Source organism: Bradysia coprophila, unplaced genomic scaffold (genome assembly GCF_014529535.1).
Source record: "Bradysia coprophila strain Holo2 unplaced genomic scaffold, BU_Bcop_v1 contig_138, whole genome shotgun sequence".
Lineage (NCBI taxonomy): Eukaryota > Metazoa > Arthropoda > Insecta > Diptera > Sciaridae > Bradysia > Bradysia coprophila.
In genome coordinates this window covers 1,928,370-1,941,131 of record NW_023503409.1, presented here as the reverse complement: position 1 = coordinate 1,941,131, position 12,762 = coordinate 1,928,370, and the positions used below count along the sequence as shown (strand labels likewise).

Sequence of the window (12,762 nt, the reverse complement as noted above, 5' to 3'; positions counted from 1 at the left end):
TCGAATAAAAATCTTCAAGACATCATGTAACCTTCATATGGGTGGGATAGAAAAGAGCAAAAAATTGGCCTGAAAATACTTCTAAACAGGAGTTAAGCGAATTACCGTTGTAATGTATATGACCCCTTACGGTTTCCTACACCAATTCTTAATCCGAAGTTTTTATGCGATACACAATCTGTGGAGTTCAGTTATGCAGTGATGCTTACAAAGATTAAGTAATAAAAACAAAAATAAGAAAAAACTCAACGCACACACATGCTCAATCTAGAGACATTATAAAGTTTAATTCAGCTGTAATTATTATTAAAAACATAATATACAAACCAGATCATAAAGTAATCAACATAAAAATAGATTACCAATCAAACGAAACTGCCTCAAGGCAAATTATCTGCATTTACGCGTGCCAATAGATCATGAGCTTTTTTTTGCATTATTTTTATTTTATCAATTTATAATACAAGGAGATTTTTCTATATTACATTTTAATGACTGAATAATGCGTGGCACATGCGGTATGCGATCTTGGTTTGTGCATATTATATTATTATAAGTATATTATTACAAGCAAAATGTCTTTTTTTTTCCTGACAATTATGAATTAAGTGTGTTGAAGTGGCGTGTTGTTAGCGTACTTTTTGGTTATTTTTTTAAAAAACCAACCATATGTGCGTCTATATAATTGTACAAACGATAAATGATTGAAGTGCATACTTATTATTCAATAAATATTAGCTAAAGTAAAATGGAAAATATTAATTTCAATTAACATGCATAGCCTCTCATGTCTTTCCAATTTTGCCTCATCGTACATCATCCAATAAATTATCTTTTACGTCAATTGGAACAACGATTTACTTGTTTCTTAAATTGTAAATTAAATTTTCCAAATATCGTAAATTTCAATCTGTACTCCAAATGCAAACATTATATCCGCTAATAATCAATAACTTATAATCTGCGATTGCTGGATGTGTATGTCGTTTCTTGCAGTTGTCGATTGTTTTCCAATGGCTTAAATGTTACGACCATAACTTTGCATTTTCTTTAATTAAAATAACTTCACACACAACATATACGATCAGTGTTCATAAATATCGTAGAAACAGTTTGTGAATTGAATTTTCTGTCAAAAGGAATAGTTACGACTGTATACGGCACTATGTATACTCCTTAGTGTTTGAGACATTTTTACTGTCAGAATTATATACATAATACACTCTTGTGATTATAAGTTATGAATTGTTCATTTCATTGGGTTCGTATATTTGAAATTGTTATTCATGTAGAAAATTGTGCAAAGCTCATAAAAATATCAAAATATTTGCGTTGTTCGACATGTTTTCTTGATCGTAAAGATGGAGGGCCGTCGAGCCAGGCAATCGGTGTTTGATAGTGATTATATTTATGGAAGCATTCAGTTTTCAATTTATATTTTACAAAAGGAATAGCAAAGTCAACCGCATGTTGCTCATGCATATTATTAAAGTTCTAAGTTTGAAGCTATGAAGAACTTTAAGAGAATGTTTATAGAAGCCAATTACATTATCATTTGGAAAATTAATTTAGAAGTATTCGAATAGAAATACAGTATGTCATCAAAAATTTTTGTATTTCGATTCGAATTTTCGTGTTTTCAGTGACTTTCAAAATGATTTATAAAAAAAGTTTTAACTTTTTTTGGCATATGATACGAGACAAAGTGTCTTATAATTAGGTTCTCCAACGATAAAAAATAAAAAAAAAATTGTTTGTAACTCAATTAGAATTATTTGATGTTATCGTATTCATCACGACTGTGCTTTTCATGACCGGTTACGGATGTGGATGGTTTGTGAAGAAGCTTGTTGGGTGTAGCGTTGGAAGTGGAAAGTCCAATAAAAATAAAAGAGATTGAACTTTGTTGAGTATGAAGATCTATTGATCCTTTGTTTCCTTCCCGTTCTAAATCACGCGAATCTGTCTGTATTCGCCAGGAACCTGTCCAGTGTAGCAGGTAAATACTAGATCCAACACCTTTAAATGTGTCACGCTACATAATTTGTGAAAATCCTGCTTAGGACAGTCAAAGATAGCGTGGACGTGTAACACGCAGACATGCCGAGTTTTCGTTCCGACAACTCTGGAGAATGTATCCGTCTTCCTGTGAGGTTTAAGATACAAACTTACCCATCATAAGAAACGAATTTTTTCACATGTACGTGATGTCCTACTCTTCTTGGCCGGACTCTTACGGAGCCGAAGGCAATGACTATGACCCAAAATTGAAACAAATGTCTGAAAGACGACAAATTTGTTATAGTTTTGGGCGACACAAGCAGACAGGAATTGTACGTTTAACCTCCTTGCACATGCTGATTAACCAAAGTACCTATATAGATAATCGGTGGATCCATATGAACGTCTCCGTATTTATTCAATTATTCAAAACAATATAACGATTCAAATGCAACGTTTAACTTTAGTAAATTGGACACGTGCATTGTCCAATGTGATTAATGTCGAGTCTATTTAATTATTAAAAAAATTTCAATTGCAACGTAATTTTTCAATTTTCACATGTTACTTTATTAACTGAATATGCCGACATGCTTACCTCATTGATTTTCTAGAATTTCTTTGGTAATGAAGACTGCATAAGGTCAGTACTGTTATCATTGCCTAAAAAAATGGCCGCCAGTCACCATATTGGATTTTAGTGAAAATGATACTTACTTTGCTGTTTTAGTGGAAAGTGATTGGGTGTTGGATATGTTTCAGTCATCTCATTTTTGGAGCTGCATTACTTTTGATATATATCAGTCACTTTCACAGTCACTGGAGGGACTCTCGTAAAAATAGTGATAGGACAACGCCACTATCATGTTCACTACCTCACTTCAGTTCAGCCATGCCGCGAGTCAAATATTTTTTGAATTATCTTTACTAATTCTTACCAAAAACTACTTGAATCGCAATATTCCACCGTTTGTATTCATCTGCAATTATAGTGGAACTGTTCCATCTTCACAAATGTAAATTTTAGAGTTTTGTTTATTTCGCAATTTCTATTTTGTTTACATTTTGTCATGAAAAACTTGGTACCACTTGATCATATTTGAATAGCGAAACGAACAGAAATCCGGAATTAAAATGATAAGATGATAACAGGTGATCAAATAAAAATTTTAGCTTGCTTTGCTCGCGATTTCAGGTTGTAGAAAAACATCAATCAATCATTTCAAGCGATCAAAATTCAAACCTGGACATTTACTGATCAGTTTTTTTTCGCTCACTTCGCTCGCACTGTTTTTCTTGGTAGTTTCATTTTCATTCATCCATAAGGCTCCATTCAAAAAAAAAAAATAGCTCGCTCCGCTTCCGCCTTTCTGATGAAGAAAAACATTGTTTGTCAGCAATATCGAAAAAAAACTATGATGAAATCATACCATGTGTTCTGAGTCACTTTGCTACGTTTCCTGTTGAAACAAACAGATCTTTTGCCACTAACGTATGTATGGTATTTTTATGATTCGTAAGTGGAATGCCGGTTTGTTTACTATTGATTCAATGCCTTAGTGAGTTGAATATACTAACTAGAGGGACAATTTACTTGAACAAAGATTTATCGATTTTCTCAATAAATCTATCATATAAATTTCGTAAGTTTGTTTGTCTTTCTATTGGAGCCCAGGCGAAAAGTCCGAGAAAGTTTTCACTTTCATCAACGCACTTCAAGCAAAAGTGGTACTCTAAATAGGGTATGGATAAGAGTGTGGATAAAATTTCATACAAAAAGTACTCTATTTGACAGCTGTCATTAATACCACTTTTGCTTGAAGTATGTTGCTTTCATGCGTTATTTGTCGGTTGAATTTATTTTTGCTGTTTACATTTTTCTAACGTGTGAAAAATTTAAATGCGTGAAAATTTTTGACTCGTGAATTATTATTATTATTTCGTATGGTAGTTTTGACAAATGAAGCCGGAAATACTCCGCTAGTCCGTCAAAAAGTAAGGACTAATTCGATCATTCAGTATTGAATTTGCTTTTTAGTTATTGCCTTTTAATAAGCCGTTCCTTCATTAACTTATGTTTTTAGCAATTAAAGATTTTAAAAATGTATTACTGCCTCTGTTTCAAAACAACTGATTTTCAAAATCGATAAAGAATATCCAAGTCACAGTCGCTTCGGTGCTAGAGAGAGTAATTACGCATAAATAATTCATACATTTGATTAGTTATTTTATGAATGAAGTAGTAATTGTAAATTCAATTACTTTTCGCCCTTGGATTTCAAGTCATATCAAAACTTATTTTGGATTGTTCAATGTTGCTTTAGTTGACTGTATGAAGTGTCCGAGGAAAGAAATAAATTGAAAATGAGTGTCGTTGATCTTGAACAGGGAATAAATCGTTTAATAAAATTATTTTTTCTCGTTGGTTTCTGGCACCAGGAGAGTCAAACCACGGAAATTATTACGAAAATATTCTACTCCGTTTACTACATATTTTTTCCGATATCTTTGATTGCCGGAGCAATCACAAGTGATAACTCGGCAGAGTCCATATCATTGCTGGCTATAGCACTGAGCAATGTGGCCCTAGTCGTTAAGATCTACCATATAACATGGTTGCAGAAAGACATTTTGAAAATGATAGATGAGATCTGTGTCTATCCGGTGGATGATCGCGCAACATTCACTCTAATCAACGGCAAATTGAAATTTTTTATGAAATTTTTCACAGCGTTCGCATTTTCTGCTGCTATGGCCGCATTTTGTTCGATAGTCGCGCATATCGGTTATCTCGGACGCGGGAGACGTTTATTTTTCAATATCGGATTCCCATTCGATTACAAGACGAACGAAATCGCCTTTTGGTTTGCATTGGCATTTAATTCGACGGAGGAAATTGTGGCTGTTTTGATCATTTTCTTTTCGACCATCGTATGGTATTTGATGATCCACTGTGCGTTCAGGTACGAAGTATTGGGAAACAAATTACGTACGCTTGGAGTAACTAATCAAGAGCTAGCATCTTCGCGTGATATCTCTAAGGCGAAATACTTTCGAGAGTTAAGGCTGTGCACTCAGTCTTTTCGGGAAATCACAGAGTATACAAAGTTTCTAAACATTTGGCTTATTTTTCGTAAAATTTTCTGTTGTTTTTGTGTAACCCTTTCCAGCCTAACAGTCAAATTTCATTCGTTTTTCTCCACCGTATTCTCTGTTCAAGTTGCTACCAGTGCGCTGAGTATTTGTGGATCGATTTACTGCTTGGCATATGTGAATAAAATTTCATTTATATTTTACCTTTTCTTTTGGGGCCAATAAAATCGATTTGATTCATCTACACACAGAAAAACATTGACAATTTGGTGGAATTCTATGTCTATCTGATCATCCTGTTGTACAATGTGTTCGATACATTCATGGTCACGTACTTTGGAAACGAAATCACATTCTTCAGTGGGAGGCTTTCCGATTGTCTGTTCGAGTCGAATTGGATAGATCAATCGATCACTTGCAGGAAAGCTGTGATCATTTTCGGTGAACATTTAAGGAAGCCGCAGATTCTCAAGATTCTAAAGGTGTATCCGTTGACATTGGAAACTTTCACAAGGGTATGGAACATTTAATTTACGCTGAATCGAATATTCTTCAACGTTTTCAAATTTTGTCGCAGATTTTGAGTTCGGCCTACAATATTTTCAACATTCTTTCAAATTTGGCCCATTAAAAGTTCATGTCTGACGACTCTCCGAATCTAGCTAAAATATACAGTAATTTCTAGAAAAACCTTTCGATTTTCAATATATTTGGATGGTTTTGGTGTTGAATATATCGTTGGCAACATAACTAAAGGGTGTCCTACCATTTCGATAAGCTCTTTGTTCCTGCTTGCTGTCAACATTTGTGACAATTTGAGCCCTGTAGAAAGTCAATCCAACCAATGGTTCGAAAGATGTAGTCGTTTAAAAAACGGTACGACGCTCTTTAGTCATGTTGACGACAATATTTGCTAGCGAGTTGCAGAAATCATTCTAAGCCGTAGAGTCTACGGTGGGAGACCTCAACAGTGTTCTTATTGGAATATTTTTAAAGGTACGGTGATGTGCAGAAAAGCATTCTTCATAGCTCTTGGAAAATATTCCACAAAAACAAGCGTTTTTTTATAAAAACTTCAAGTGAGTATAACTCCTCCGCTAGATTCAGTTCAAAATATTGGAAGTCGTTTATACAATTTGAAAAACCCAATTTGACTTAAAGGTGCGCTATCACTGTATGAATGATATAAAATATTAGACTATTTCACTCGCTCTATAAAAGTAGTTTGATTGCTAGAGAGATTATTGACTATTTTCGAGTAATAGTTCGAATTAAAATTACAAATAGCTTGAGGGCAACCCCAATTGGTCTTAAAATATTTCTTTCAAATAAAAATGACTAAAGGAAATTCCAATTGTTTCGATAATAAAATAAATGTGGTTAATTAGAGACACATTTTACGTAAATGGAAGCAGATGCCTTTTGTCAATAATATTTACCTAATTTAATGCTGAAGTGAGTATTCGAAATGGTCTTTCAATAGATTTTGGAAATTGTTATCGTCACTACCTCAAAAATCAGCGATGGCACTGCCTTCGAGTCGGTCTTTCGAGATACGAAATTTAAAAATCTAAATCATTGTCTATGAAAATATTGTTCGGTGAAGTGACAGAAGTGACCGACTTGCAGACAGCGTCAATTATTGAGAGTCCTGTGAAATAGTGCTCAAATCCACAATCTATTTTTTTTAATTTAATAGTTGTTTGGCCAAAGTTGTCCAAACACATCATGGAGGCCAACGTTTGAGCATTTTGTCCTAACTATTGGATTTTTATATTTGATATTCATCTCAACGTTCACTTGCTAGAAATGCATTACTCCTGGGATCACTTTGCCAAATACCCCAAATACTGTTCTAGTGCGACGTAGTTGATTTTATCTGACTTTTTGTAACATCAAATATGAGCGAACAATTTCGTTAGAGTTGCAGTTATGCTTTCAATTTATAATCAAGTTTTATTTTTTATTTCCGATAATGCGCTTTGATGATCATGTCGTCACAGGTAATACCAATAAATTGTCTCTAATTTATGGTCATTCATATTGCACATGTTACAAATAATAATATACCATCAAGAGCCATGAAACACTTTTTCCAATGTTTAATAACTATGGTTAATGTTCCATTTCATTACCTGTTATATATGTGGTTTAAAAATTCTCTTACGTTCTCATTGCATATGGATGGTGGATATGTATTATGCCATATTGAGAATTCATTTATATTCTTCTATGGACGGATAAATCAAACGGTATTGTACCAGTCATTTTTTTAATTGTAATGACGAAGAGTTTTACTGCAATTATTGCTATTAAATTATCTGCGATTGGTTATTGCCATTTAAATTAAATTTATTTTCGTCTTTCTGCTCTGTTCTATTAAAGAAGTTTTAGTTTTTGTGTTTCATTTGAAATGATCGATGATCATATGTTACATTAACTCAAGAATACAGTATATAGCATTGGGCTATGAAATGTGTATGCGATTGTCATTATTTTTATAAAGTGAAAATAGCAGAAGATAAGGTGAATCCCAACATGGAACAAATTCCTTTTGTTATCCTATTCGAACTGCAAGAAAACGAAGTAAGGATTGAACTTGTTACTTTGGCTGTTCTGTTTCAAGTAATTGTGTTTAATCTCTCACTTTGCCTCTTGAACTCATCGCCCTTTTTGTTATCGTCGTCGTAACAGGTGACTACGAATAGGCGTGGTTAAATACATCGAAGGAGTACTTACTTTTCCCTTCGCTCCCGTTTGATGTTTAAGAATTATTTCAAACATTACCATGTAATGTAACACGTACACTCACAGCCACACCTGCAATTCTTGCACCTTTAAGGGTTTCTCATTTAAAAAAAACAACATCCAAACAGTGTGAGCCAGTACAACACATATTGTTTATCAGTATGGAATTCAAGAAATTTTATTCAATGCCGATGAATAATTGAAATCAACTTCCGACGACCTTGTGGCGGTTTTATTGTAAATCGATTTTTAAGATAATGTTAAAGTCAGGAAGGAATGCTATTAGAACCTAAAGGTTGATTTGCAACACAATATTTATAACTGCAGTAGATACAAACAAAAAAATGTAAAGAAAAATGATGATGGAACAATGGAACATTGTTCACATAACATTGTTTCAATAAATAAATCCTTATAAAAATATCTATGAAATTTATAATACCAACAAATTTCCAATAAACACTCGAACATCAAATATATAAACTTAAACAGTATGCAGATTCTGAACAAGGAAAAACACTAAAAGTAAATAATAATCTTAAGTTAAAAGTATGTTTTGTAAGTACACAAAGTAAAGATATTTATTGAATATTCTAGCAACATTGACCATAAAGATGCTGTACTGTTCTGTCGTTAATTTATTTATGATGCAGTTTAAGCACGCAATGCACAAATAAGTTTTATTCACATTCTATGCGGAATAAGTCTCTCTCGGAATATTATGCAAAATAATGCTACCTAACGAGAAAGTGTGGGTCGATCGCTTTATTAAAAATCTATCATCATTATAATCAAAATGCATGCACGTTTGTTGTCTTTTACAGTTGGTGAAGATATTTAATTTATTTTAATCTGATGATCAATGCATAAATGCTGAAAGTATATGGGTTTTTAGTGTGGAAATGCAATATCGGTTGTCGTGAAAAACGGATTTAAGAATTTTAACATTTTTGCATACAGATGAAACGACCAAACGACTCAAGTACCTCAAAATTACGGTTTTACTTGTGGTATAGTGGACGTATCAATCAGTTGATCTTGGAACGTTGAAGATTTGTAGGTGTATCAATGATTACATGTCCACGATGAATAAATCTTCCTGCCTTTATTTAAATCTTTATGCACAGACAGAGATGCATATTACGTTGTCGTGTTAATTTAACATAAAACGAAAATATCCGTGCCAAGTTTTCACTTAATCGAAATATCTAGTTGAATTTAACTGGGAATAGAAAACTTATGAGTAGAGTTTGTGAAAACAAGCTTTTGCATTTCACATCCTTCGAGGTCGTGGTAATAGTAGAAGGCATCAATACTTCTTCCAGGGTGAAAATGAAAGTCTTAAAAGTTCAGATTCTAAGACTACGTTTTTCGCACTTTTGCAATTTCGATTTTTCACTAGATCGTCTTACTGATAACCAAAAAATTGATACATGCTACGATAGGATTAATTATACATTGCGTCACACAAGCCAAAGCCATCATTTACAAAATGCGCTTAACCACAAGCTCGCCTGAAAAAACCAGAAACGAACGTACCAACAACAAATATGTCTCTTATATTCGTAGTCTGCCGTAATACAATTTTTGGTTAATTGTTTAAATAATTAGTGTAAGTAATTGCATCAAGAAGTGTATTCATACGGTAAATTGAATGTTCGATTAATTTTCAATTATTTTAAATTACTTTTCAATAATTCCAATTATTATTATTATTGGGACTGGTTTATCCGCCGGACACATAAGTTGGATAAAATTGATTTTTTAGTTTAAATCATCGTTTTATTGGAATCGATGAAAGTCGTTCGGATAGCTTATAGTTCACACAAGCATTAAAAATGTAACTCAATCGCAGGGATTTTATCAGTTACGTTAATCATCTATTTAACAGCTTATAAGGAAGCAGACGATCAACTATCATCCACACCCAAATCCATTAACATTTTTTTCGATCTAAATTTCATTTTCGATATAAATAAAGTACAAACATCATTTATGCATCTCATGCGCACCAAGGTATATACGTAAGTTTTTAATCAAACCTTAACGATCCATCCGACTTGCATTGCATGATAATGTTATTGCGTATGTTATATATTAAAACCCAATGCGGTTTGGCTTAGTTATAAGCATTTACCTTCGTTTCCATAAATCTGCGCACACTTTTTCTACTATTATTACACACTTCTCCTGAATACATAGCAGGTATTACCATACACGAGATACATATAATTAGATATTTATGGCATCATATAAAATGGTAATGTATCGATAATAAAAGCAAAATGCGTTCATATAATCTTTGCTTGCCAGCATCCAGAAGTATCATCTGTTGAACAACTGTAAATCTAGAGAAAAAAAAGTACCGGTCAAAGTACTTCAGAGTTTCGTACTGCAAATAATGATCTCGCTTAAAGTAAAAAAAAATCAGCTCCAGTACATGAAAGTTATGAATGAAATGAGTAAACTTTGTGGTGGAATCGTTGATGTGAGTGAAATGAAAATGTTAGATGATGTACTGGGCATTGGTGAAGTTGGATGTTTGTTATATGATATTAAAGACATTATAGATGTGAATGTTGAGATAGACTGTAGTGATAAATTACTTTGTACGTTTTCGTAATTTATAATCATGTAATTGGTCGGTGGAAATATTCTGTAGGTAGATCTCCCATTCAAGAGATGATAGGCTTAAGCCTATGGTGCCGATGAACACTAACGAAGTAACTGCATCTTACACTTGAGTGAAGTAAGCTCTGATAGAAAGTCTATTATCATTCAGTTACCCTAAAAACGAGATTCGAAGAATTCCAACTTTCCAACTGTAGAAAGTATAGGAGGAAGATACGTAAAACGTATCTAAGAATTTGATCAAAGCAATTCCATTCTATATAAATTGTGGACGAAAATAAAGATGTTACTGTCAAACGACAAAAAAACTTTATAAATTGTTGATATAATTAATGAGGTGCAAATTCAAATAAAATAATCGTAAAACTGAGAACAAAAATAAAAAATTAATTAATTGTAGCCTATGAAAGAAACCAATAAACTTAACCATGTTATATTGATTTTATCGTTGTCTCGAGTCGATTTGTACAAAAAATAAAATATTTTCTTTTATTTCTATTCTGTTAATCATTCTTTATTTATTGTTTCAGAATGTACATTAGCTCCATTCGTAAGCGGTTCGTCATCGGAGAGAATACCTTTTGTATTCTTACCACTACACAGTCAGATCATTCATCCCAGCAAGGAGATTAGTTTTCAAGGTATGAACATTTTGTTTTTGAATTATTATTTTTTCAAGTATTCTACAGTGTAGGCTTGTTCAATATTGGTGCGATGTGTCTTTGTTTATAGTCATTAGCAGCACGACACACATAGTCCTATTAATTTTTTGAAACTATTGTGTTTTCCATTTGTTTTTAAGTCAATTCTATTTCTTTAGTCATCTGTTACGAACACCGTGTAATTTTGTGATTTCAATTTGAAGTAAAGGAAAACAACTAATTTCAGTGTTAAACATATTTTAAAACAAATGAAATAAAAGATTTCGCATTGAACTAAACTTAGAACAAATGAAGTAGCAGATTTTATAATTATGACGTGACTTGTTTTCCGTCTGTAGAAGGTCCTCTGAATAATAAATAATTACAAGGTGCTACGAAAAATTCATAAACCTCCCACAATATATCTAACAGTACTTAACTGATCAATGATCATCTTACTCAATTTGCATATATGTTTTAACATCGGCTTACTCTCTGTTCCATATACAGGTCAGGGAGGTGCGGTAATCATGGTTTGATAGCGAAATGAAACGCATTTCTGTGTAACAAAATAATTTGAGATAAAAAAGTCTTCGCAATTCGATTAATCTTTTCGAAGAAGAATTTCTATTTGAATCAAAAACGTACTATATTGCACTTACCATACCAATTATTCATTCAAAAATAATCACATTGATTTATTTTCATTTAAGTTCGCAAGAGTACACTGTGCAAACATTACATGGAATTTTTCTATGACTTTTTTGTAAACCATGCTTGTTTCAAAAAATGAAACAAAACGAAACAAATCAAAATAAAACAAAACAAATCAAAACGAAACAAATCAAAACAAAACAAAACAAATCATGTTTCGGCCACTTGGCAACAAATTACAAGATCTGTTTTAAAGATTAATACATGGATTTCGATTATCACTCTTTCCAGGTAGCATCATTGAGATTGAACTTAGAGGTAAACAAAGTAAAATTTTAAATTTTTTAATTTAAATTGCTTCGAAACAGCTAAAAACAAATTGTTTTTCCGTGGGAAATCTACGGAAAACAAATTTAATTTGTGCTGTTTCGCGACCTAATACTTACAATATTTTTATGTTTCACTTTGTTTACCTCTAAGTCCAATCATAATTAAGCTACCATAAAAGAATAATTAACGAAATCCAAATATTAATCCTTAAAACAGATCTTGTAACTTGTTGCCAAGTGGCCGAAACACGTTTTGTTTTGATTTGTTTTGGTTTGTTTTGTTTTGATTTGTTTTGTTTTGTTTCACTTTTTCGAAGCAATATTGGCAACTTACAATAAAAGATCTCACAGAATAATTTCGTGTGTATGAAAAGTCAATGCACACATGATTTCAACTTCTAGGATTTGTATTAAAAAATCAACGTTGATGTGATCATTTTTGAATAAATGTTTCGTGAGTGCAGTGGTGTTATGTTTTCGTTCGAATAGAAACCATGTTTCGAAATATGTGAACAATCTGCAAGACATTTTTTATCTCAATTATATATTGTTTTAGAGAAATGCTTTTCATTTTCTGTAAAACCACGATTCCCGCACCTCCCAGGGTACGAACTTAAATCGTTTCTTTAGCGTAAAAGTTTAAATATCGGAAAGGTAATGCAATT

The 12,762-nt window shown here is 32.6% G+C and overlaps 1 protein-coding gene across 2 annotated transcripts in view; it reads left to right on the top strand.

Annotated features, from left to right (window-relative positions):
- The window catches only part of LOC119073375, a 109,858-nt gene that overhangs the window by 73,721 nt on the left and 23,375 nt on the right, over positions 1-12,762 (top strand). For both annotated transcript variants that reach the window (XM_037178799.1, XM_037178800.1), the window contains exon 6: positions 11,004-11,114. In XM_037178799.1, the coding sequence (XP_037034694.1) occupies positions 11,004-11,114 (111 nt within the window). The remainder of the gene's footprint in view (positions 1-11,003; positions 11,115-12,762) is intronic.